This window comes from Trachinotus anak, unplaced genomic scaffold, assembly GCF_046630095.1.
Source record: "Trachinotus anak isolate AG129_WGS33_773 ecotype Australia unplaced genomic scaffold, CSIRO_AGI_Tana_v1 ptg000028l, whole genome shotgun sequence".
Classification (NCBI taxonomy): Eukaryota; Metazoa; Chordata; class Actinopteri; order Carangiformes; family Carangidae; genus Trachinotus; species Trachinotus anak.
Genome location: NW_027273879.1, coordinates 6264361 through 6291541, shown reverse-complemented (window position 1 = coordinate 6291541; position 27181 = coordinate 6264361). Strand labels below are relative to the sequence as shown.

Below are 27181 nucleotides of genomic sequence, written 5' to 3'. Positions count from 1 at the left end.
AAAAAAGGTTTTTTGCCGTGAGAATACTTTTACTGTCAGGAATATAGCAGCTATAATCAAATTATATATTTAATTATTTGATTTGTTTGATTAATTATTTAATTGTTTAATCTCTAAAATATAATTTCTAGACTAAATACACTATGCTGTATGCTTGTTTTTGTTTTTTATTGGAACAGGCCAAAACAAAAATATATTAAATTTACAATGATATAAATCACACTAAAGTAGCAGCCAAAACATATGAAAAGAATAGAACCAGAAAATGTTTGATAGCTTGTAAATGAATGAAACTAAATGTTCTTCTTTTTGATTGACTGAAAAATAATAATCAGAAAAACACATGGTTCATTCTGCTGCATTGAGCCTTTTGTGAACAAGCTTCTGTTTCTGAACATTATCTGTAGGTTAACTGTCCTGTTGCCCCCGCAGAGCAGGAATCACTATCACAATGCAGCAGGATGCTGACAATAAATCTGGCGTCCAGCAGTGATCCCTGCATGGATTTATCAGAAAAGGTCCGGGTTACCAGGCATTTGTCGAGCGAGGCGGTAACTCACACGTGTCAGATTTCAGCATGCTGCCGGAGTTACGGAAGTACTGTGGGTTCTCAATGACAGGAATCTTTGTCATCCCAATGATCACTGCGTCTGGACCCATCTCCGAGGACGACGGGGTGTTGTTGCCATTGGAGACGTGATGAAGAGGGCTGGCAGAGTCATCGTCATTACTGATGACTGAGGAGGAGCCTAGGGAGCCACAGAGGAGGAGGAGGAGGAGGTGGAGGTGGAGAGGTAGGAGGAGGAGGAGAGTGAGGAGTGAAGAAAAGGCAGGGATAGAAGAGTGAAGAAGCAGTGGAGGGTGGTGGTCATAGAGGAGGAAGGTGTAACAGGAGAGTTGGATGGAGAAAAGAAATAGGAGGACTTGCAAATTCCTAGTCATTTTTACACTGATACAGTGGAAGCTGCCATAAGCTTTGAGTCAATACTAACATATTCTTTTAACCCTCCATTTACCATTTATAAGTAGTTTGCTATCGCTTAAGTGTTTATTAATATATTTGTCAATAACTATATCTGAGTGTGAAGAATCCATAACTGGTGTATAAACAGTTTAAATAATAGTTTGACATTTTGGGAAATACTCTTATTTGCTTCCTGGTGGAGAATTTGATGAAAAGATTAATAATAGTCTCTAATCTGTACCATTATATTTACGGCTACTGCTAGCAATTGACTAGCTTAGCTTATAAAAGATACGGGGAAAATGACCATTAGCTGTGTTGATAAGAAGATGGTTACTAGTCTCATGTCTCTCTGCTAACTGTGAAGCTACAGCCAGCAGCAGGCTAGCTTAGCTCACCGCAAAGATTTGAAATAGGACAACAGAGCTCGCTTGGCTCTGTGGGCTACATAATCAAATAAATAAATTTCCTAAAATGTCAAATTACTCCTTTAAGAAAATGAGTTCACCTTTAATACCAAACTTGGAGTTTCTTCCATATTTCAGAATGATCACCATCAGAACACAGCCGGTCAAGGCGACTCCTGCAATTCCCACAACAACATACACCTGGAGAAAAAGGAGACAAAGAAAATGACTGTTTGAAACATAGGTTTCAACAACAACGTCTTGCATCCTTCAGATCAGTGGTTCCCAACTACAGGTTGGGCTCCCCATAAAGAGCTGCACATTAAATCAAAGAGATGTCATGAGATTCATTCAAACATACACTCACTAACAGTTTATTAGGAACACCTGTCCACCTACTTCTTCATGCAATTAAATCAATTCTCTAATCACATAGCAGCAGTGCAATACATGAAATCGTGTAGATAGAGTGCTGGGGTTTCAGTTAATGTTCACATCAAACACCAGAATAGGAGAAAAAATATGAGCTCAGTGTCTTTGAATGCGGCATGATCGTTGCTGCCAGAGAGGCTGGTTTGACTATTTCTGAAACCAGTGAGCAGCAGCTCTGTGGACGGAAACGCCTTGTTATTGAGAGAGGTCAGAGGAGAATGGCTGGTGTAATCCCACACAAAGGCGGAGGTAACTCAGATAACCACTTTTTACAACCGTGGTGAGCAGAAAAGTGGTGATGGTGTGGTGAGGGATGCACTGCAAAAGTATAAATCAACATCAGGTTCCACTCCTGTCAGCAAGAGCAGAAGACTGGGAAAAACATCTCGATTTCTGCAGTGGCACATAGATGGTAGGGTCATAATCTGGCATCAACAGCATGAATCCATAGACCCAAACTGCTTTGGATCAGCTGTCCAGGCTGCTGCTGATGGTGCAATGGTGTGGGGAATGGCAGATTTAGTATGGTGTTCCTCACAAAGTGCTCTGTGAATATATGTTTGAGGAGTGGGGTGGTGTCAGGTAAAACGTTTGCTTTAAGGGGCCACACACCAAAGGGTTGGGAACCACTGCTTTAGATGGTTAGAACTGACAGTCACTTACTGCAACACTGTCGTCCAGCGGAGGGAGTGGCGAGTCTGGAAAAATACATCAAAATGCTTGTCTGAGCATTTGAAAGTGATCACAATTATTACAACCAAACAACTGATTTTATAATGGTGACTGTGTGTAAACCTGAGCCCTGTAAGAGTTCAAAGACCTACCAGTAGTGTCTGGGCAGAAGGAAGACGCAGGCACAGGCGATAGGAGGAGGAATAGATGCACAACATGGAAGAGTTCATTTTAACTTTGTACACAAATATTGTCAAGCTAATAAGTATAACCACTGTTTGTTTTATAAACTGCATCATTACTTACAGTAGTAGAAAGGGTCTTCTGCTAAAAAGAAAACAAATCTGTATTAGTAGTCAACTCCGTAAACAGAAACTGGCTTCAGAAATGAGCTGACTTCTTACTAAATGAACCCTTGTAAAAAGACAGCACAATCACACCTGTTTCAGGTGGGTCGATGAACTGGGCAGAGACCTTCTTCTCATCCCGGCCGTACTCATTCTTTGCCACAAGCCTGTACACGCCATTGTGTATGTGCGTGGGGTTGACCAGCTGCAGGCAGCCATGATCCTCGCTCTCGGTGGACACGTGGATCATGGTGCGGACGTAGTCCTGCTCCTGGAGAGGCATGTTCTCGTGATACCACTGCAGCTCAGGCTTAGGGTTCCCTGTGACGCTGAAGGGGATGCACCAGTGGTGGTTCTGCTCTGGCCCCAGCAGCTGCTGGATGGTGGGGGCAACTGACATGGAGGCAACAACAGAGGAAGAGTAATCACGGGATGATAGGAAATAAACACCACGAGGAAAAGCCAGTAGGAAAAGCAACATTTATGGGCCTAGAGAGGAGATGCAGTCTGAGGTGAAAAGTATAGGGAACAGAAGAGAGAGACTGATCACACAACATTTGAACACTGACAGCAGGAAAACATGGGAGAGGAGAATGAGGGGAAATGTCGCACTAAATGAGCAGAGGAGTATGGCAAGGCGTGAGGAGCTTCACAGGAGGAAGAGTTATGAACAGAAAACATGGAGAGTCAATACGATTTGCTGAGAGACAGTAATGATAACAAACTGAGGAGCCTTCTGCTTACACTGAAAAAAAACACAGTCTAGAGGAAGGCATTTAAAAGATCATCTGGGAGGAAATTAGACAAACCTATAAATGTAAATATATTTCTAAGGATGTATGCTAAAGTTGGTTAACATTTCCAGTCAACTATAACAGAAAAGCAAGAGGCCTCACAGAGAATATTGAGTTGAAGGGTGGCCTCTGTCTGACCGACCATGTTCTCAGCGCTGCAGATGATCATCCTGCCATTATCAATAGGAGACAGGCCTGATAAGGTGAGGCTGCTCTCCGTTTCCAAAGGTTCAATCTGAAAACACAGCATTATCATATGTATTACACAGTTTGTCCTATTTATGTAAAATGGGTGTGATGCTGATCTTTGGTACATGGACAATAACCAGTTAACTTCCTGCTACAACAGACTGGACTGCACAGTACTTACCGCTCATCAACATCAGTCAGTTGTAACACATTCACACCACATATTACAATAGAGACTGCATGAAAGGTAATTAAAAAGTAATGAATAAATGGTTTCAATTGTTTACTAAAATTACAGGATTAACAGTTGAAATAGTTGCCCAAGAGTAATTAACTAAAGCAAACTGATAAATGGTTGAAATATTTAACTGAAAGTATTGGAAACAGTTGAAATACTTAACTGATGTATCCTAACAATTAAATGTTGTAATGTAACAGTCTAAATAATTAGCTAAAAGTATATTAATGGATAAACAGTTAAACCGTTAGCTAAATGTAATGGATAAACAGTGAAAATAATTAACTTAAGAGTAAAGGATAAATGGTTGAAAGAGTGAACTAAATGGAATGGACTGAAACAGCTAATAGTCAGATAAAAGTAGTAATGGATAAAGAGTGAAAACAATCAGCTAAAAGTAGTGAATAAATGGTTGAAATGTCTTGGTTTATGCTAGTAGTACGAATGCAAACTTTGCAACCAAAAATGGTCGATTCTGCTGTAAGAAAAAATGTTCACTTTTATTTGAAATATGTTTTTAAATTTGTTATATAACTAAATACATTAACGTCCAGCTATTAAACGCAACCAGTGTAAAATCCATTTTACACTATGAAAACACTGATGCTTTCTGAACCTTCATACCCACATTTGCTTTTAAATCTTGGTAAATCAAACTCCAGCTTCAAGTCAACTGACAAAAGTCCAGTTGCGTCTCCTGACAAGCATCAAGTCTTGACTGGAGCCCTCAAGGTTAAGTCAAGTCACAAATCTTAAATTTCACATTTTTCAGGTCTTTCCTAATGCTTGTTGATTATTTAAATGATGTGGCATTTGAACATATTTAAAACTTGATTTTTTTTTAGCAAACATGACACCAGGAACTTTTTTATTACATTATATTCAAGCTGTCTGGCTTGGACTTGGATACGTTTGTCTCAAGTCAAGTCAGGTATTTAAGGAACCTTAAGTTCCAAGCTAGTCCCACTGCATTCAAGTCCAAGTCTCAACTTAAGTCTTCCTTTTTGTGATTTAAAATAAAAGGCCAATCATATTCTATAGTATTCTAATTATCAACAGACTCTATGAAAAGACCAAGAATGTCTTAGTCCATCTAATGTCTACCCTCCGACTCCCCTGCCCTGCTGTGGCACTAAGCTCCAGGTCCACCAGTTCCTTACGAAGATATAAATATTTGAAATCTGAATTTAAAATAGGCATGGTAATTTCCTAAAAACAGCTGGCCACCATAGTTTTCAGCACATATAACTCAAACAGGAATGAACAGTGTATTTGCTTGGACTATTTTCTCCTGTGGATTAACACATTTGGTGCTCTGGTGAGATTTTACAGCGGCGGGATGCTCAAGGAAAGGGGAGAAGGAACGTGTCACGCAGTGCAAAATGTGGCTCGCAGATTTTTTTTTTTTTAAATAGCTGATGGCAAGAAAAGAGTTATGTGAGAAGAGGAATAACTTATATCAGGGTTTGGATACACAGACTTGTTAGTAAGATTAAAAAGGTTTTTATAGGATTTGTTAACAATAATGCTGACAGTCCATTGTAGCTCACAGAGGTTGTTCAACTTCATTGGAGCTCATCACCAAGGTGCTTCACTCAAACAGCACAACTTTAAAAGTCAAGGGCCCAGAGTGGTAGACCTGTACCCAAAAGGTTCAAACAGGGGGCTGTGAGGGAGACCGGCTCACCTCGTAGTGGGTAGAGAGCATATCAAGGTTCCACAGGATCTCAGGAGGAGGGGCGCCTGAGGCGCTGCACACAGCTTTGACATTACTCCCCTGCATCTTCGTTATGATTTTGGGGGTGACCTCCACTTTGGGAACCACTGCAAGACACAAACAGACAATTAAACTTAACGCAGTTTGATTTGTTTCCAGATTTTTCTCTGTCTTAGTTTCACTCTCTCTTTTCTGTCGTCATGAGGCAGTCACTTCTCTAAACAGTCAATATCAGATTCCCAGTTTTGTTTTGTTTTTTAACTGGGTTTCACATTACCACAGTCTGGCGGAGTAAGTGTGGCAAAGGCTTGCGTCTCTCCTCTATCGTCTATGCATTTCAGCTCTTGACTGTCGCTTTCTTCCTGGAGCCTCAGTTTGATCCACAAGTTCTCACAAACACAGTCCAGAGGGTTTCCAGACAGGAGGAGCCTAGCAGATAAGAACGCAGAACATGAGAAACTCCTCGTCTTGCACAAAAAGAATTTTATGTAGGCTACTGTACACGTGATACTTACGGTAATGTTGTGTTAAAGTTCTGAAATGTTCTCCATGACAGTGTTGATAGATTATTGTCTCTGAGATTTCTAAAAGGAAAAAATAAATAAAAATGAAACTCCAAACAAGGCAAGTCCAGTGCACATCAATGAAATAACACAAATTAAAAATGCTTCTTACACATATTGAAGTCTCGTATTGTTGAAAAATGCATCTGATGATATAGAAGTCAATCTTGTCTTCATCACTGTTCTGTTGGAAGTTAAACGGTAGAGTTATCAGGTCATCTACGACTTTTTAATGTTGGAGAAAAAAATCCTTCAATTCCGTGTGAAACGCTTAAAGCAAACTGTGTCATACTTACAGGTTTCTGAGGTTTATGTAGTGCCTCAGACTGTTGTCGTTGATGTCAAACAGTCTGTTTTGATTAGCAATGTATCTGTGAAAAAATGTAAAAGACAGACGTGTTAGATGTGCAAATGGTCAGTTAAATAACCTGGTCTGAAACAACACTAAATCTGTGTGTAATACACTTTACAAATAAACGTTATCCTTCCAAAACATTTACAGTCACAATCAGCGTAAAACAAGAGAGTCAGTTGTGTTTGTGTACGTTATGAAACTAAATGCCATGAGGTTGTTTTTGTTTTTTGTATTCAGTTTTGTCTTATTGTCCTTCACTGAGGGAATTTGGTCTGCAGAACAGCTGATTGTCAATATAATGTCAACCAATACAGCAGTATATGTCTGCACGTGTGTGTGTTTAGTTTAGTTGTTTAGTGACAGGGATGACGTCTCCTTTTGTTTTTGTTTATGCTCTTATTACTTGTATTTGTTTCTGGACATATAAAGATAATATAGGTTTTTAATAAAGATTTAAATATACCTAATCTTTTTGGCCTAGTAGCACGAAAATTACCAAGATTTTAGTTTGTTTTTTAATAAAAAATCACCACTAAAGTAGTATTATATACTATCTAATAAGTGTCTTGGTGAGAGACAATAATCAATACACCTTCATGTACTTTTGCAAACGCAAATCAAAACTTGAAATCAATTTTCCAAGGCATGATTGTGCAAAACAACACTATTGTGAAATATTTTCAGGTGAAATCATTTTTTACTGTATCAATTCTTGGTATATCATGGAAGGCTTGAGTTATAAAAGAAAAATAACATTTAAATCAACATTTCACAGCATCAGAAAATATGAAAAACTTTAGTTGTTGTCTGGTGTTATTCTGTGTTTAAGAGCCTGTCAGTCACTTTGACTGCAGGTTGTTTTAAATGTTGGGGAGACACGTTTGTTTACATGTGGATTACACCTCTAACAAACCAAAGCTGTTAATGCATTTCAAGTTAAAAGTATCTTTAGCAAGTCTAAAAGGTCAGAGCTGCTGCAGGAGTTCTGTCCTTACACAACAGCCTTCAATTCAGTTTTCTATCATTCTTCAAATGTCTACTAGTCAAAACTACACTTTCCTCACTAAAAGTATGTTTCTTCAGACAAACTGAGGAAAATGTGCAACGTGTGAGATGCTACAGACTTGACTCTGATTTGCAAAATGAAGAATAATCATGTTTTGATCCGACGACAGTGGACGCCCAGTAAACTACATCTGGTTCCAGTCTGTCTGCCTCAGAAAACTCACCCGGTCTCCCCTCCACTCTCCAGTGGGTGCCATGCAGTTGTATACTTGTGCAGGGTTGTAGCAGGTACACTCCGAGACAGGCCTACACGCTGACGCAGATAAGGCTAGATAACCGTGGGCAGCCTATCGCCGGCTGTATACAGCTGATGTGATTTCATGTGTAAATCTGGCAACAATGTGGTCATTTTGAAATGTTGAGGCTACTTCACACCGCCGCCCAGAAGCCGAGTTAACACCTCGGAGGCTGCGTTGGGCCTAAACATTTACTCCATCACTACCTCTGGAGCTGTTTTGTAAAGGAAACACCGACTAATCCAAATAAGCCTGACGCACACTCTCACCACCATTACGCACTCACACACACACACACACACACACACACACACACACACACACACACACACACACTTGGCTGTATGATCTGACAAACCCAGTGGTTCCACAAATAAAATCACGAATTCTTGTGTTTGACATTAAGCGCAGAAGACAGATCTCTATTGATCTCTAATCCACAAGGGGAGAATAATATCAGACCTTCTGCTATTATTATTATTATCACCTTTATTATTAGTATAATAATCCTAGCCCTTGGGTATTATTGCGACCTACGATCGAAGGTGGTTCTTTACGCATTGCATCCTAATAAGTTCATGAGCTGTCTGCACGATTCATTTTCATACACTTACATCTCGGTGATGTTTTCCATGTCATCTAGCGTGAGGACAGGGAAATCCTCGATCCCTGGTACAGAATCAATACAAACAATCCTTGAGATGCTGCAAGTGCAGGATGCGGGGCAAGCATCGTTAAATCTCCACAGCCCCATCAAAACCAAAAACAATCCAAGACGAGCCATGCCATATTCCCCCGCGCTGGAGTCCATCGCAGGTCCAATGATATCCCACGAATCCCCCAAAACAGAATCTGGTCAAATTGAAATATTGGTGAGATTTCCTTCACTCGCCGCCTTTATCTGGCCAAGTTAATCCTTTCGACTCCGCAGGAAAAAAAAAAAGGACTACGCCGTCGGTGAGGAATGCGCAGAGCCCACGGTTTTTAATATCAAGATGCCATGGACTGGCCTTCCCGTCTCCGCAGAGCTGGTATCACACTACTGCATATCGATGCCGTGAAGCAAGGTGTCAAGTGGTCCGTCCTGGTGCTGCTGCTGCTGCTGCTGCTGCTGTCTCACTCCTCTATCTCGGGCACAGACTGTTCGCCTCTGCCTTGTAAAACAAATATGAGGTGTTCCAGATGTTTAGAGATCAATAGGCAGGGCCCCCCCCCCAACCCCCACTCCCCGACGAGCGTTTTCTCATATGTGTGGTGACTGGGGAGGAAAATAGGAGAGACTGCACAGTGGAGTAAGGATGCGTGGTGATGCTGCGTGTGTAGGGAGGAAGGCTACCTGCATCCGTCTATCGATTATCGACGAGGACGAGCGCATCTCCCCCCAGCCATCACTGGGATTGGGTTTATGTGGGATGGGGGTGGGGGGGTGGTGGTGGTGATGGTCGCGATGGTAGGCTACCCTGGAGACGTATTTATGACAAGTTGTATATATAGGAGTTAGTTATTTCTGGTCACACAACAAAAAACATTTAAAACATCAGCTTCTGCACTTGTGCCACAGGCTGCGCACAGCCGGCCCCGGCTGTGGGTCAAATGCCCTGTCCGTGGCGGCCACAACAACAACATGGATGTAAACTCTTGTGCTGTAGTTTCCCCTGCAGCCATGCACTGGATGAAAGCAGCGCTTCTTCAACACCAACACTGTTGTACGGTTGGCCATTAGGCCTATAGTGTGACGTACTGTTGACGCACAAGACGGGGTGCATCTATGAAAAATAATTACCTATACTATGTCTGCAAGCTTCAAATGGGTCTCACTCCAATCACTGATCAGTGAACGATACAGGAGCATGAATTGGGAGGAGGTGCTGTATACATATATATTTTTTTAATTCTTCCTGACAAAGGGCATTTTGACAGAAATAATTATTTTAATATTTTTTTCTATTAATTTTACAGAAATAAACTACATAATAACACACTGCATTCATGTGTAAACGTGTATGTGTAGCTCTGAGAGGGACACACTATGGTAGCCTACATTTTGATTCAAGTCTGAGAAATCCTGACCTATTAAATACATTTTTATTTTTTATCTTAATTTATCAACAATATTTAGGGGCTGACCTGCAAGTCTATTGCAGTGATGCAAGTCTATTGCTGTCCACTTACGAATGTGTTTATTAATTTCTAATCATTTAAACATGTTTTTTTTTTTTCACCTTAAATGTCCCAAACTGAACAAATTGTCACATAAGTCCTGTGTTTTTCAGTCCTTTGAGAGTTACTGTGCAGTGCTAAACATCAAGGTGATAATGTCTTTGAAAATGATGAAATAAATCCTGATTATTGGTGGATTCCTAAATTTGACTCATAATGAGGAGGCATACTCAGCTAGGACACATGATCTATGACACAGCCTGGATGGTTAGTGTCGCTATGGTGACTTGCTTTTTACAAATAGCACGGACAATGTCAAGTGTCGCTATGGTTGCAGATGAAAATATGTACGCAGGCTCTTTTTTTTTTATGAGAAACATCAAGAACTGAATTATATCTGTCTCCATGGTAACCTCAGAGTATAGGAGAGGGAAGAGAGCTCTTTATTTTGCAATAGATCCTTGCCTATATCTGAAGGAGCATGACAACACTAGGAGAAAAAAAAAAAAGGATGTTTAAAATAGATCAAGTATGGACATAATTCAGGCTCCTGATTTGCAATAAATGGGCAGTGGGGTGGTGGCTGTGGATTAGCAAGTCTGATCTCATGGCCTTATCTTTTTTATCACTGCAGAAAAACTAGAAAATCTAGTTGCACTGCACATTGGTTCAATTTCAGGTAATCAAAAGCAATGGGATGTATAATAAAGATCATGAGATCTCAGTGAATTGTGCTTTCTTTTGAAGATGAAGAAATTATTTGTGAATTCAAAGCATAACTTTATTTTATTTTTCATCAGTTTTTATAATTTATCTTTGTAATTTTTCCACTTGTTCATGCCTAGATGATGTTTTCAGCAAGACAAATCCCTACTTTCAGGTGTAGCAGTAAGAGTTAAAGGGTGAGGAGTTTTGTGCTTTGGACACTGAGACTTTAGTTCATGCCACACCAAGAGATCCTTCTTTGTACATTCGGTTTGCATCATCCAACTCTGCAACTCCTGCGTCTGTGCTCCTACTGCCTCCTGAACCAGCTGGTGGCAGACTTGTCTTGAACCTTGCGTGGAGTGATGCAGCTGTGACACAGCCCACTGATCTACATCCTGTACTATCCACTGCCTTTCTGCATAGTTTTGTGGATTACACGCACTGTAACAGCCGAACAATAGTTCTGTTTCTGACACAATGAATCTTACTTATGTCAGCGCAAACACTTAAATCAGTCATGTTATGTCAGAAAACAATCCCTGTGCAAGAAACCTGTTACTTAAATGCTGACTGTACATATTGTAAATTATACAGTTATATGTTAAAATACACATTTTTCTTTCACATGTATCGCCACAATTGTCAATTAAAATCACTGAAATATAAATAAAGTCATTAAAATAGTCAAGTTCTTTGTATGTGTGCACATACTTGGACACATGCTGGAAAATGCAGTAGTCAACACACAGGATTCATGAGTTGCATTTGGTTGTGAAATCAGCGCAGCAGTTTTTTGATTCATCTCAACAACAACAACAAGTCTGAACCAGTCTTCATCAGTGTCTTGTCCAAATAATGTAAGGAGGAAATGAGCATTGTGGCTGAACAGGTTGAGCTTGGTGCTTAGGATTAATGACCTCAATGATATTGTGAAAAGGCTTTAGACGGGGCTGTCTTGAACTGATAGATCAGTTTCCCATGTGCACATTAAGATATAAAAATCTGCTTTAACTTAGTTCTACCTGAAGAACGTATTTTGTGAAGAATCCACTATGAGTTGTGGTAAGTCTGCAGGCTCCCTAAGAGGTTAATTGGGCCATGAGTAATATCAACCTGTTATGGTTAACATTTGCTGTGGGCCCCCACAGACCTCCAAGTTCCCATTAACTCTTGCTGCCAGACTTCCTGTCCTGAAATTAAACTAAATATGTTTTAGCATATGACTGAAAAATAACTTTAATTGAAAAAAATGATAATAATAAATCATATATATACATTTCCAAAACCAGTGAAACCAGTGGATGGCTTTTTTGGGCCCCATATGTTAAAATGGGAACCAGCTGTGGAAAAAGGAAACCTAACTTAAACACTGTATAAACTAACCTGACGGTCATTTCAGACAGGAAAACCCTCATTTTGTCAGGCAGTGCTCGCTGGAGTTAGACAGGGACGTCTGCCGGAGGAGGCGGGATAGTGGGCAGAGGAGATGTCTGTGAGCCCTCACCCTGGAGTACAACTCCACCGACGCAGGGAGAGTTTGATAACTTCTTCTATCCTGGCCCTTACGGGTACATCGATCGATTTCCCCTACTTTTATGCGTCTTAGCCCCGCCTGCTTGTGCTGACTTGCGAAGCAAAAGAAACAAACCGCTGGGTGAGTGTCGACGAATCGAGCTCACCCACTGTGTCTTCTCTCCATGCTGAAAACGTGCAAACGTTTCAGGGCGAGGAGACCGTGGTGGACCGCAGTGAACCCGGTTTTACTGCAGGTTTGTTTCCCCTAACTGTTGTTATTTCGGCGGTTCGGCAACATAACGTCGCGTCATGTAACCTGTTTGCTAGCTGTGGTTGATGTAGTCCGATTTCGCCGCTGACATTAGAAGCATAGCTGGGTTGTTTCCGTTGTGTCCATGTTATTTTTTTCGGTGGTGAATATTGTACAGTCGCAACGTGTACAGTGAAGCTGGCAGACACGCCTCGCAAAACGCACAGAAAGCAGCTGGCTAGCTTAGCAGAGCTGTTAGCATGGCTAAGTAACCCTAACGTCAACTTAGCAACACCGCAGAGAGGCTAGCTAACTTCTGTTTGCAGGCAGACACATCAGGTGACAAACGCGTTATCCTTTTACGTGTAAGGAATTGCGCAGTTTCCTTTTCCCTGGTAGCTGCTTTTGATTTAGTTGGACATAAAAAGGGGTCGATATAACAAGTCACAGTTCGTGATGAGCTTCGCTAATGTGCCCATGAATGTGTTTTCTGGTGAACCTTATCAAAACATTGGGGTGGCTGTGGCTGTGGCTGCTCTTGAAAACCCCGTAGTAGTTAAAATGGGTGCTGCTTATTCCCAAGCTATGTAGGCGTTGACCAGCATGTCTATAAGTTTGGCAAGGCCTCAATACAAGAGTGATGTTTGCAGAAGTGCAGACTGCTTTTTCAGTGTTTAACCAGTGGCAGTGGGAAGTACCTGTAGGTGGACTACATGTGTACAGCAGAGGTAATAAAGGAGCAAAGTGTTGAATCCTATACTCTGACTGTAATAATGTTTAATCAATCAGACAGCATGCATCCTGCTTCATGTGTACTTCACTCATGATTTCATATGATCTTGTCTTCTTCAGCCCCACTTGTCAACTATTAATCCAGCTGAAGATGGACTGAAAATAATCTGCAGCTAGTTTGATGATCAGTTAGTTGTTTCAGTCAGTTATCAAGCACAGTTGCCAAGCAATCTCTGGTTCAAAGTCCTCTGATTTGCAAGGATTTGCTGGGTTTCCTTATCTTATGAGGTAGTAAACTGAATATCTTCAAAACAAGACACTTGACGAAGTCACACTGGTCTGTGTGAAATTGTGATTGACAATTTTCACTAGTTTCGGTTATGGGCCAAACAATTCATCAATTCTTCAGAAAAATGTTTGACAGATAATTTGATAGTAAAATAATTAATTGCAGTCCTTATCAGAATATTTGTTCATATCGGTCTTTGCATGTACAGCATGTGGCCCGGCTGATTGTATTATTGCCTCCTGTTTTAGCAGATCCAGGGAGAGGAGCCTGTTTGCATTCCTTGGCAGGTGCAAAACAATGGAGGTGAAAATCGATCAGCAGGACGAAGACATCACATTCAGCAACACTGACACTAATAGTAAGATCATACACATCATCACTGTGACCAAAAAAAAACAAAAACCTCAGCCATTCAAGGCCATAATGTAAACTGCATGAATGAGCTCATGCACTAAGAAGGAAACAAACTGAGCCTGTCAAGTGTTATATCCAGCTTGAAATAGAGTATGTAGATACATCAGCTAATTAGTCCACTCAAGGGAGAAAAAAGGAAAAAACTGAAATTTTCTGGCTTCCTCTACATAGCATGTGGACATGTCAGATGGTTGAGGGATTCTCCTGTCCAAGATACTGCTGTTCTGTGGGCCCTGAGCAGATCTGCCTGTGTTTTAATCCAGGAAGGGTACATGGTGGTGCTGGACTTGTTCCAGGATACAGTTGGCTGCTGAATGAAACCCATTCTTGGGGTGGAACATACTGTAGATCTCGTAGTTGCCATGTATTTATATTTTTGTCACTTCTATTAACTGTTCAGTGGCTGTAGCCAGAAATAATGATTAGGATCCCTGTGCAATTTTATTCTAAACATCCCGTCACCCTTGTCCTACATTTTTATACTGCCATACCGGGGCGCCAAATGTGGAAATTGTCCAATTCTGAACAGTTGCCTTAAAGTTATTACCCAAGATGTCTGCTGTTTTAAAAAAAAAGAAAAAAAAAAAAAAAAAGAATTTCTCTTATAGAACGACTCGCTGGCTCAGATTTGATCTGATCTGAATTGTTTTCCTTTTTCAGGTAAACGCCCAGCTGAGGACATGGATGAGGAGCAAGCCTTCAAACGTTCACGCAACACAGACGAGATGGTGGAGCTGCGCGTGCTGCTTCAGAGCAAAGTAGAGACCTATTCACTTCACTTTGGGCCATACTACTGCTTTTTTTTTCATATTGATCAAAAGAGAATTTTTTTTGTCTAAGGAAAACCATCTCTTTCTTCACAGAACGCTGGTGCTGTTATTGGAAAGGGTGGAAAAAACATAAAAGCCCTACGCACGGACGTGAGTAACAGATAAAATGCTGCTAACATTTCTGCAGCTGCAGAGAAAGTTTGGTTGGCTACTGCCCCTTCTTTTGCAGAGTCTGCATAGGTCTTTTTGGACCTAACAACTGTGCTATATTTAAATGCTTTTGAGAGATACTTAAATCAAAAAGATCCAAACCTAAATTCCAAATTATTCCAACCCCCTATTTATTAAATTCCCACAGACACACTCCCAGATTTCTTGCCAGCAGGTTTTTCATCATTTGACGTCAAGAACTAACATGCTCTATTAGGCGATTAAACCAAGTTGGTTCATGTGGACAGACGAGGACAACCTTGTTAGAGAGATCTGTTGGACTTTGTTTCCAGTCTAGTGTGAGTTTCAGCCTGATTTCAGTTCCCTCCAGTGTTGAAGTTATGTTTGACCTTGAACTGACAACAGGTGCCTGAAAGCCTGAGAGGACATAACCTTTTTTGCAGGGACGTAAATCTCTGTAGTGCTCCAGACTGTGTATTAAACTTATCTTTGTCCAGGTCACACCTCCTGTTCTTCACTCACCACAGTTTCAAGTCTCTCACTTTCTCTTCACTTTTTGGGACAAAGTATAGCGTGTATTCAATTAAAAATGTATTCCTTCTCCCCCTCTTCCCTTCTCCTTTACTTTTTTTGTTTTTATTTTTGGCCACCTTCCTCCGTTGCCCATGTACTGGATCGACATGCCCCTCCTGCGTTGCCCACCTTGACGTTGGCCCAACCTCCGCCCGCCCCTGAACGCCCGCCCGCCCACCTGACACTCCCGGTTGGCCCCGCCCATAAACCGTGCCCCTCCTTAAACGGGCGCCTTACTTGACATCTTGTGATTGAATGCCCCCGCCCAATGCCAACCTCCTCCACCACAACCACCACCACAACCACCACCACCACCACCTCGGCCCATGCAGTACAATGCCAGTGTATCAGTCCCAGACAGCAGTGGCCCAGAGCGGTATGTCCCACCAGTTATTGCCTCACTGCCTGATTAGAACAGTGAAACACATGTCTTTGATAACCTGCCTTCTGTTTCATTTTAACATTTTTATATACATGACAGTATACTCCCCATCCCCCAAACACCCCCCTCCTCCACTTGTAAGAGACGTGTATTGTTCCTTTTGATTTTTCTGTCCATTTTAAGCATCTCCATTGAGTTGGACTTTTTGTCATTCCAGTTTATTGTCCATGCAGAGAATCACTGACAACCCACTACCAAGTAGTTGGTATTTTATGGTTAGCAGCACAGCCGTTGGTTTTCCTTGCTGTGATGTTTAATTTTACCATGAAACTTGTGGAAAGCAGACATCTTTTTCTCGCTCTGTCCTCTGCGGCCCACCTGGCCCCCTTACCTCCGACTCCCACCCCCTCTCCCCTCCTCCCCCTTCTCTCCCTCCCCCCACCCCACCCCTACTTTTTTCAGCATCACTGTCCATGATCTCTGAGAGAGCACTGGCTCTTGTCTGGAGGCTCCGTCGCCCACTCTGTCAGTCATTAATGTCGTCTCTTTTATTTCATTGTGCTGCATCCCTTCTGTTAAATTTCTCTCAGGCCACATCAGATCAGAGCTACCTTCCAAACCTTTCATAACCCCCCCCCCCCACCCCCCCCCACCCCCACCCCTGCTCTTGTCCTGTGCCACAGAGTAGTTGGTAATCACTCACATTTCCTACCCCACCTCAACTCCTCTGCTCTGTTGCTCTTTTTCTACTGCCCACCTCGTCTCCTCCTCACCTCAGCCCCAAGCCCTCTCCTCCCCACCTCTCCCTTCTCCCCCAACCCCCCCCCTGGTCACAATGAAGGTGTGCTGGAGGCGCAGTTGTCATGGCAAGTTATTCTTTCAGTTTGTTACGTTCCTTTTCCTCAACTTGCTGGTGGTGGGATGGTTATAGAAGATCTCTCTCTCTCTCTCACACTCCCTCCCCTCCCCCAAATCTGTGTGGCCAGTCTCAGGTTAATTTGAGCTGTTCTGAAGCTGCCCATCCTCCCAACGCTTCTCTTACTTTGAGAACAATATTAAATTGAGTGCATGTCAGCTTCTTATTTAATCAGTGTAGTGTTGGGGGAAAGTTATAATTGTATAATTGTACGTAGTCTTAATTTTTCCTTTTGAAGTTATTTTTCCTTTTAAGAAATCTTTTGTAAGTGTCTCCGTAAATGTTTGCTGGACTGCTTCTCGCGTGTTTTTTTTTTTGTTTTTTTTTTTGTTTTTTTATTATCAGGTTTTGTTTTGTGTTCTACTCTTTGTCCCCCTTGTAATGCCTTGCTTCCTTTTGGGACAAAATGGTTCCTGACAGGATCCTGAGTGTGAATGCCAGCATTGACACTATTGGAGAGATTCTGCTGAAAATCATACCAACTCTAGAGGAGGTGAGCCACCCTGTTATTTACATTAATTGGATAAAGTAACCAAATCTGAGCTGAGCTCCACACAACAAGCCTGCCGCAACCTGACTAATATGTCACTGGGTCAAATAGCAGATCTGCTTCATAAACAAGCAGTTGGTTGGCCTCACAGTGTTACTGCAGTGTTCTTTTTAAACTGCTCAGGTCAACCTGAGAGCCTGGATCTGTAATTTGACCATGCAGACCAAACACTGCAGTGACTCCCGTGCAATAGCTACAATATTTAGCAACTGGCACATATTGCTTCAGATATGTCCAAACAACAGCATGAACAAATACACATTTACTGTGTATTGCTCCAGGTATTGTGCACCCCATAACACATACATCTTACTTTGTTGATCTTGATATATTTTCCAAATGGCGTCTCTGTCATAACTACCACCTCTGTGAAGCTTACAGCAATTAGCCCACTACTGTCACAGATAGGTTGATTCGTTGTTATTTTGGTGATTTTCCAACTACTCAGTTGAATCTTGGCTTTCTTTAATGGGTTTAATCTTTTCCACTACTGTTCTTCTTAAACAGTGCAGTTGTCTGTGTTTGGCAAATGCTGCCATGATTTATTTAGAGTTTTTCTTTTTTATCATGTCATAATTTTTGTGACTGATGCACCGGCAATTTTAGTGTCTATTATTTGGGGACTTTGTAGGTCTGTCAGTTACCCCGTGCTGCTTTAAAAACATTTCCTCTAAAGCTGACACATGCTGATAATTTTAAAGCTATTTGATATAAGAGTGTGTTATAATTCTCTAATTTACTCAAATAGAGAGAAACAAATTTATACACTGCTCAACTGGTATCAGACTTAATTGCTGTGCTGGAGCTAAAAACAATATATCAAACTCAATGAAGGAGCATCTGCACACTCAAACCAGCACAAAAATCTTTTGAATTAAAAAAGATTTTTGTACAGATTTGAGTGTGCGGTTGCCTCTTTAATTGAGAATTCACAAATCTGAAATGATATCCCTGACCAGATCTGTGAGCGCCCTGGCTCTTAAGCTCAGGAAAGTAAAATTATAATTGCTTCTGTGATTCAGACACCTGTACAGCATTTACATGTCTGTGTGGGGACTATTTAAAACTTAAATCCAACTACATGTTAGATTTACGCAAAGTAGGATGGCTATTGTTTTTTCTTTTAGTTTTTTTTTTCTTTTTTCCACATTGGCAATATAGATTATGGAACTGCAGAACTGCTTTGTTAATCAACTATAGGTGGAGTTTCAGACCCTACTGACAGTACTGATCTTGCGTTTTGTTTCTGTAGTACCAGCATTACAGCGGGATTGATTTTGACTGTGAGCTTCGCCTGCTGATCCATCAGAGCTTGGCAGGGGGCATCATTGGGGTAAAAGGTGCCAAGATAAAGGAGCTGAGAGAGGTAGGACAGAGTCCAGATTAGCAGGAGCCTCGCCACGATGCTCTGCACCAACAGCTGGCCTATAGATGACTTATTAGAAATGGTTTTATAATTAATGATGAATACCGTATATGAATTATTGAAATATGTTTGATTTGATTGACTATTAAGATAAGGCTAGTTCAGCAGCAAAGCACGCAAAAATGAATTTGATGGTCTGGTCTCATATTTCTGTTTCTGTGTGCCAGAACACCCAGACCACCATCAAGTTGTTCCAGGAGTGCTGCCCACACTCCACCGACAGAGTTGTCTTGGTGGGAGGAAAGCCAGAACGTGTTATTGAATGTATAAAAGTTATCCTGGAGCTGGTGTCAGAGGTGAGTTTGCAGCCCTGAGAACATACTTCATACAGACGTATGTTTCATCTCAAGCAGATGTAATAATACTTGAAGCTGAAGTCAATCACTGAGAAGTGAAATGTTGAGAAGATTATCATTTTGTGTGTTTTTGTGTGCAAAACAACTGTTTCATCATTATTTCTGCACAGGAGAGTCTTGTACAATCTCTTCTCTGTAATTACCTTTGTTTTCATTTTGCAGGCGCCCATCAAAGGTCGTGCCCAGCCTTATGACCCTAATTTCTATGATGAGACATACGACTATGGAGGCTTCACCATGTTATTCGAGGAGAGAGGCAGACGACCCATTGGTGGCTTCCCCATTCGTGTGCGTGGGGGCTTCGAGCGCATGCCCCCCATTCGTGGCAACAGACCCATGCCTCCCTCCAGAAGGGACTACGATGACATGAGCCCCCGCCGGGGTCCTCCACCGCCACTGAGCAGAGGTGGACGAGGTGGCAGCCGAGCACGTAACCTGCCTCTTCCCCCGCCTCCGCCGCCAAGAGGAGGGTGAGTAAGGCGTGTGTTTGGTTTGGTTCGTTTGGGGTGCTGTGAAAAGCTGTCAGCTGAGCTCTGGAGTGGACTAAATAACCAGACTGAGACCCCCTTAAGAGAAGGGTCTCTGTCCCTAATTGCAGATGGATTTGCTTTATAAATATATGCTGGAGAACAAGATAATTTTATAACCATGTTAACACATATGCACATTACCCCATGAGCAAATGAAAAGGAGTTAAACCAGGATCATGTAGAGCTTATATACAACTCATGTGTATTTAAGCAGTTTCCCAATGAAAAGTGAGTGACGTAGTGACCACACAGTAACTGTCCTACCATAATGTTAATTCATGACGAGAGCTTGTTACAGTCTTGACTATATGGATCCATGTAGTGATGATGTTGTTGAATGACGGTTGCCAGAACTGTCCGATCAATGAGTTGGTTACCTTTCAGTCTATGTGAATTATTAGCTCTCGGATAGTTTATTAAAAGCAGGTTTGAACATGAACATGAACATGACTAGCGCTAAAAAGCATCAGTGTGATGTCTTCTTTTTCCTTGTTCCAGATCAAATGAACCAAAAGAAACCCTTCAGTGCCCTTCAATTGTTTAAATAGTTTAATTTTTCCAATACACCTTCCTTGTCTATCATTGCAGGGGAGACAGGTTCTCACATGGCAGCTACCACAGCAGCATGGACGACAGACCAAGGTGGGTAGGATTGTCAATACCTTTAAAAATAATGGACAAAAGCCTAAAGGGAAGTTTTAATGTTGTAAAATTCAGAAGGAAGAGTTGAGTTTTATTCACGGTAGCTAAATTTAATTTAATGCCTGACATGACTCTTACTGTACTGATGACTTATATCTGTGGAAATTGTTATTACAGAGGATTTATCAAGAAAAGGTGTAAATATCGTGGAAGTTTTGAGTTGGACTATCAACTGGCAAACAGGGGAAATTAGAAATAGAGGCCTGGCTCTAATATAAGGTCCAGGCTCTGTGCTGCTTAGCTAAATCTGAGAATTATGTTAATATAATTTCTCCCAAAGTACAGCGACAGATACCAGTGAAAGTTGCTCAGTGTCAGACTGTCAACCAACCAACCCTGATTCAGAGTCTAATCACAGGTCATCTGTAGAGTCTGGATGTCCATTCACACTCACAGCTTTCTAAATACCAATCTAACAGCCGCGACCTGCTTGATGCTGTGGTGTTAAGTGTCCTCCACAGAAGATGAACTATACTAATGCGTACCTTTTTGTGTGTAGTGACAGAAGAGGCAGAGGAGACCGTTATGACAGCATGGTAAGTGCCGTCTGTCTTTACAGGTGCTAAGCTGAGCGGTGCTGTGTGGTTGTAGCTTCCTGGTTGTGTAGTAAGTGTTGGTGAATTATGTTTCAGATGAGATGATTGGAATTCCTCTTTCTGAGTGTAGTACAAGCACAGAGGCACGGACACAGTGCTGCTTTTTCACTGTGTATGCACACTGATCTAGGCCTGTTGTTGCCTGGCAACACTTGTCTCCTTGGTTACCGCAGAGCAGCTGAGTACGTAGTCCAGAGATCCACCAGGCTAGCAAATGAACTTGAGCTGAAACCAAAGCAATTCCTGAACAGGTTCCCCTCAGGTCGTGGCTGCAAGCAAATTGTTCCAGTAGATTAAAAGAATATATTCAATCAGATGAATACCAATAGATGTCACTGAATTCCTGAGATTTAAGGATAAACTTGGTGTGCTTGCTTAAATATCAGACATATAGCTTCACTTATAAAGACCACTCTGATTTTACTTATCAAAATGCAAATTTAACTTCAGCAGTGAGAGCCTCAAGAAATAAAAAATTACTTAAACTGGATAAGAAGATAGTCTTGGATAATAGATCCCTTTTACTCACTAAAGGCTTCATATATACAACTGCTTCAATGCATATGGTTTCAAAGTGTTTACCTGCTCAGATAACACAATCATTTTAGCATTTTTATTTATTTAGAATATTTAGGTGATGAACTTGTTCTAACTCTCACTGTTGCATTAATGCATTACCCTTACCATTTGAATAGCCAGAGGATGGATTTATTGGGTTAAGGCAAATTATTACTGTGCATTTAAATGTCCTAAATAAGGGCAATTAATTCTTTGCTAAAATTAGCACAATGACATGACATGTCTACAAAAAAGGTAATATCCCAGATTGTTGAAAGCTCAAGCACTAAATAAGTTGAATATTTTGACCCAGTTTCAAAGTTCTTGAGGTGCTTATGTCCAAGTTGCCGCCTGCCACTATTTTCATGTAAAACAGAGTAATGACATAGTTTTTAAAATGTTAATTAATTTTTAATGTTCCCTTTAAACCTCTATCTTTACATTGTATATTCTTTTTTTTTTCTCTCACGGCCTCCCACCTCATGCTGTTTTTTTCTTAGGACAAATAAAATCTACTAAGGGCCCATCTTCAAAGTAACCAGAAGTCCAAGGGGAGTGTGAACTCTCTAGTCTTCTCAGTATTCAGCAGAAATATTTTGCGGGATGAAACTGTAAAATAGAAAACATAGACACACAGCAGCTATCAAAAGAAAAATGCAGTTCTAACACTCATTGCCTGGGGGCGGCACAGGTGTCAAAATTGCTGGAGGTATTTGTTTCTTTGCCTTTAGATGGCAACATGTCTACAACTGCTGCAGCTGTAACTTTTCATGCTTATAGATCGTGCATGCTGAACTGCAAGTCTAACTGGTGATGCTTTCAAGTGGTTTGCTTACACGACAGTCTGTGTCACTGTGGGAATCTAGGAGTGTAAGGTGGTGTGTCCACATGTGACTTTAAAAATGTCTTAAAGCCGTTATCTCAGGATTGCCCCAAAATCACTTCTGTTGGCCCACAGGCCTCAGATTTAAAACCAATAATGCACTTTTCAGTTAAAGTGGAATGGGATATTTGAAAAATCTGAAAAATGTGTAGAGACTACTTAACACTGTGGAATCAGTACTGACTCAGATCCTCATGGAACATTTCCAGCACCTTGCTGAATCTGTGCCTCAGATAATTCAGGCTGTTCTGGATACAAGAATGACTCTTACCCATATTGGCCAGGTTGTTTGTAATATTGTAGAATGGATACAGATTATTGTGCAGACAACTTTAAAAGTCTCTCATTATTGTGACATTACAGTTTTGTAATTTATCTTTGTTTTTTTTTTTGTTTTTTGTTTTTTTTTTCTCTGATTGATCCTGAAATGCAGAGTGGAGGCGGATATGGTGAGTGTTGATATTTGTATAAATGCTGCACAGATCTACATTTAATTCATCAAATGGAAATCCTGTTTTTTGTTAACTGAGGTTTTATTTTCATGGTTGCGGCCATCATCCTTTTCAGATATATCATGTGGGGATACAGTAAACTCTGCTGGTCAATAACAATTTAAACCATGTCTTAATGAAAATCTACAATAAGTATATATAGCAGATTTGATTACACAGACAGTTTTCCTAGTTCATCTTTGGTTTTCTGACTGAGCATAATTGTGTGCACTCATAGTTATAAGGTGCAATGGATGGTTACAACAGACATTTCATTGTATGTTACCCTTCTTTTCAAACCACGTTCTGGATAATTAGGTTGAAATGAGATTTAAATTTTTATTCAAGAATGAAGTGCAATACCTCTTTGTTCAAAACCTGTCTGGTTGCCTGATTACTCATGTTTCTTGCCCCATTAAACTGTGTTGTAAAGCTGTGGCTGCAAGTTTGGACATGTCCCCACAACCTTAGAACCTAATTGTCCTGGAACACACTGAAGGAGCATGGAGAGGGGAAACTTTGTCCTGTGCATTCTGGCTGTGTTGCTTGTTTACTGTCACACTATCTCCTGTCTTTGTCCCAGTGGTGTATTTTCATATATCACTTTCTTGTTTCCTTTTCTATGGTTTAAAAGACAACAATTCTTCCTGGGATCACTTTCAGTCCGGTGAGTGGGGATGGATCGTTACTCTCCCAGTGTCTTGTTTACTAACCTAAAGGGATAGTTTCATATTGTTGCCTGCTTTTACTTAAAGACAAAATCAGTTTAAATGTACTTTCTTACCATCTAGGTGGCAGAGGGTCTTATAGTGATATAGGAGGCCCGGTCATCACAACACAAGTCACCATCCCAAAAGATGTGAGTAAAGTATCTGTTCACACTCTGACAGTAAAAGACTTTTCACTTCTAAATACACTTGCTTGGTTGTTGTGCAGCTGGCCGGCTCCATCATTGGTAAGGGCGGCCAGAGGATCAAGCAGATCCGCCATGAGTCTGGGGCATCCATCAAGATTGATGAACCACTAGAGGGCTCTGAGGACCGCATCATCACCATCACAGGAACACAGGACCAGATCCAGAACGCCCAGTACCTGCTGCAGAACAGGCATGTGCTTCCGTGAATCCACCCCCAAAAAGCTCTTCATCATCACACTGGCACAGCAGTGTGGTCTCCACTGATGGCCTGGTGCATGTAAACAGTTTAGTCATTGCTGTATTAGATAGTTCACTTCGACTTTACTTTCCTGTTAAAATGTGTCTTACAGCCAGGGGAAACATAAAACACACACAGACTTACAAGTAGGTAAAACATAAAACAAGTTTGTTATAGCTGCTACAATATTAATTGTACTATACATTATATACTGACACCACTATCACTACTGCTTCTTTGGTTTTTGCCAAGTAGTGGACCATAAGCAGTGAGAAAAACTGAACACCACAAAGCTGCTGATTTTGTCTGGTGCTGAAACAACTGGTCGATTAATTGATTGATTGACCGACAAAAAATTAATCAACTATTTGGATAATCGGCTACTCATGTTTATCATCTTTTAAGGTAAACAGGCTCATACTTGATGGTTTCAGCTTCCCAAATGTTTTGTGACATTTTATAGACTAAACAATTGAGAAAGTAACTGGCAGATTAATTGATAATCAAAACAATCATTAGCTGCAGCCCTAATCTGTTAAACTTGCGTGCTAACCTGAGATGTCTTAAATCAACATTTTACTGCCTTGGATAAATGTGGAAATTTTGTATATTATGCCAGAACAAGCCTCTTTTTTCCACCGGTATTTGATCTTGAAGAGTTCTCAGTTCACACATTTATTTTTCCCCACTCACTAAACGGTAAGCTGGTCTCAGCAGTCATATTGCCTCTCGCAGACAGAATTTATTTTCAGCCTTGACCTTGGCATACTTTTTATAACTTACAGTTCTGCTCCACATGAAAAATGGCTTCCAGTTAGCAGCATCCAGCATTAACAGCTCCTGGCCCATGTTATGCCCCTGTTAAAATAAATATCCTTAATGTTAGCATGAAATACCCTGACTTCTCTCTTTCTCCTATTTCAGTGTGAGGCAGTACTCTGGTCGGTTCTTCTAGGAAGACGGAAGTGAAGAAGAAGAGTGAAGCCATGCTGCCATACTGTTTGCTCCGTCTATTCAGAGCCTACATTCCTCTGCTTTGGGTAGATGTGCCCCCTCCCCTCACTGTCACACACTACACCACCTATCTATACATTGCTAATTTTATTTAGAGGAATTTTGAAAAATCTTAAGCTGTCAAACAGCAAACATGGAGTCAACAACATATTTCTGTGCTGGTGTAATTATTTTCTGGGAGATTCTTGTGCATTTGGAGTAAACTCATTTGTGTTATAACTCTGTGTTGTGAGCCGCCCCCGGCCCTTATCTCCCTCATTTCAGTACAGCATGCAGAATGTAATCTTTTTGTAAGGAACATGATGTGGTTTTTAGTTGTTTTGTTTTTTCCCCCCTCAACTGATGAAGCACCAACTCCAAATGAAGATGCATGGTCTCAAGAATGGTTTAAAAAACCATTTAAATAAACTTTTAAGTTTTACACAACATCACCATCCTTTTCAACTTTGAAATAAAGTGCTTTTTGTAAAATGGGAGCTAAAGAAATAGTTTGACATTTTAAGAAAAATGCTTATTTGCTTTCTGGCTCAGAGTTTTAGATGAGAAGATCGATACCACTCTCTTGGGCCAGTTTCACAAAGGCAACGTTGGCTTTGGCTTAGATCAAACGAATAATCAGATGTAAGACGGACACTGAGTTCATCCATTGCACAAAGCAGTCTAATTCTTGACTATCCAAAGTGGGACTCACTTGCCATGAATTCTAGTCAAATTAAGACTGCAACTGCACAGGGGCTCCGAAAGTCCGTTGTCTGCATAATTTGATAAATCAAAAATTTTGTAACACTCAAGAGAGTTCTTCATCCCCCATCCTCAGAAAACCTTTGGCAGGGTTGTATTGTGCCATCATTGAGGTATTGTAAGGCTGCGACCAACAGGCATTTACATTTATCTGATAATTGTTTTCTTTAATTAATCAATTGTTCAGTGTGTAAAATGTCTGTAAAAAAGTGAAAGAATGCCCGTCATTATTACCTGAGGCCCAAATAAACCAACAGTCAAAATTCCCCAAAATGTTGAGGTGAGCAAAAGTGACTGATGATAAAAATAATATGATAAAAAAGTGTTTCTTGTAAAAGTTTACATCTGGCTTTTAATGTTGGACCATTTCATCGCACTGAAGGTTAAGCTCATGGGCGCCATTCTCTTAAATGAAAATAAAAAATGAGGCTTCTTTTATGATGATTGAGCGGGTTCCAGGCTCTGATTAAATTGCGTTTTGTCAGTGAAATCTGGCAACACTGGGTGTAACCCCTCCCCCGGAAACGGTAAAGATAATTGTCATTTGTGGACTTTGGGTTTTGTGTGGTTTTCACAACACTGTTGAGCCTCTGAGGTGCTAGTCTGAGGCGAACTCTCAGCCACAACGCGAACAAATATCTTCCCTAAATGTCAAACTTTTGCTTTAAGTTTGGATAAATGTGCCAGTGTGATATAAGCAAAAAGAAAATTTTTAAGAACTTTTGTTTTTCATTGAAAGACAAGGAGCTGTATAAAGTGTGTGTGTGTGTGTGTGTGTGTATATATATTTACATAGAGACAGTTAATTTCATGAGTGGTTAGAAAGGCCCAGACTACCTTCTACTTTCTAGGAAGGGGATGGAGCCAAGAGAAAGGTTTGTTAAACTTCTTTTTCTCTATTACTTGATTTTTTTTTTTTTTTTTTTTTCTGCCGCTCGCCTGGATGGACTCGCTGTAATGCAACCTTAACATCTGGCCCGACAGATGCATTTATTCGTTTTTAATTTGTAAGCACTTTTAAAAAGTTTTTTTTTTTTTGTTTTTGTTTTTTTTTTGTTTTTGTTTTGTTTTGTTTTTTTTTATCTCTTAAGATGCAGCTGGATGCGAGCAGCGTTGTGAGTCCATGAGTGGTGTTTTCTGTCCGGTCACATCTGTATTTCCGTGTCTGATAATCTGTAGTACCTGCAGGTGTTGAATAAATAAAGTCTGTGTTACAGTTCACCAAGCGTGTGCGTTTTATTTCAACAGAGGGATGAGAAATATCTGTTCAGCTCATGCATTGGTTGTGATTGGCTCCCAGAGAAGGTGGTGTGTCAGCCTG

General features: G+C 40.8%; 2 protein-coding genes across 13 annotated transcripts in view; one reads left to right on the top strand and one right to left on the bottom strand.

The window, feature by feature from the left end:
• ntrk2b (neurotrophic tyrosine kinase, receptor, type 2b) overlaps window positions 1-12371 on the bottom strand; it is a 20413-nt gene extending 8042 nt beyond the window's left edge. For 2 of the 6 annotated variants that reach the window (XM_071466401.1, XM_071466404.1), the window contains exons 1-12: window positions 12231-12364; window positions 8594-9439; window positions 6620-6694; window positions 6436-6507; window positions 6276-6344; window positions 6038-6189; window positions 5731-5867; window positions 3719-3851; window positions 2889-3215; window positions 2467-2501; window positions 1473-1572; window positions 561-749 (exon numbers count right to left, since the gene is read on the bottom strand). In XM_071466401.1, coding sequence (XP_071322502.1) covers window positions 561-749; window positions 1473-1572; window positions 2467-2501; window positions 2889-3215; window positions 3719-3851; window positions 5731-5867; window positions 6038-6189; window positions 6276-6344; window positions 6436-6507; window positions 6620-6694; window positions 8594-8790 — 1486 coding nt within the window. In that variant the 5' untranslated portion in view covers window positions 8791-9439; window positions 12231-12364. Of the gene's footprint in view, window positions 1-560; window positions 750-1472; window positions 1573-2466; window positions 2502-2888; window positions 3216-3718; window positions 3852-5730; window positions 5868-6037; window positions 6190-6275; window positions 6345-6435; window positions 6508-6619; window positions 6695-7907; window positions 8389-8593; window positions 11024-12230 lie in introns of those variants that run through there. The other 4 variants (XM_071466403.1, XM_071466405.1, XM_071466402.1 and 1 more) reach the window with 4 other exon arrangements.
• On the top strand, window positions 12362-27081 carry hnrpkl (heterogeneous nuclear ribonucleoprotein K, like). Of its 7 annotated transcripts, none has more exons than XM_071466411.1 (16): window positions 12362-12501; window positions 13885-13991; window positions 14708-14805; window positions 14911-14967; window positions 15894-15937; window positions 17280-17352; window positions 18662-18775; window positions 19003-19131; window positions 19354-19661; window positions 20310-20363; window positions 20923-20959; window positions 22894-22909; window positions 23586-23618; window positions 23743-23810; window positions 23888-24057; window positions 25030-27081. In XM_071466411.1, exons 2-16 carry the CDS (start codon window positions 13931-13933, stop codon window positions 25058-25060), a joined length of 1293 nt encoding a protein of 430 aa, XP_071322512.1. In that variant the 5' UTR covers window positions 12362-12501; window positions 13885-13930; the 3' UTR covers window positions 25061-27081. The 7 variants fall into 7 exon arrangements, with proteins under 7 accessions (XP_071322512.1, XP_071322510.1, XP_071322513.1 ...); XM_071466409.1 differs by having other exon boundaries at window positions 13882-13991; XM_071466407.1 differs by having other exon boundaries at window positions 12476-12616; window positions 13882-13991.
• The last annotated feature ends 100 nt before the right edge of the window (window positions 27082-27181 follow it).

What these genes read in the sequence shown, in the direction of transcription:
- hnrpkl (XM_071466411.1), top strand. Translation starts at nt 13,931, where the DNA reads ATGGAGGTGAAAATCGATCAGCAGGACGAAGACATCACATTCAGCAAC. An exon ending in CAGCAACACTGACACTAATA is followed by an intron (nt 13,992 to 14,707) that starts GTAAGATCATAC and finishes TTCCTTTTTCAG; the next exon opens with GTAAACGCCCAGCTGAGGAC. An exon ending in GACAGCAGTGGCCCAGAGCG is followed by an intron (nt 15,938 to 17,279) that starts GTATGTCCCACC and finishes GGTTCCTGACAG; the next exon opens with GATCCTGAGTGTGAATGCCA.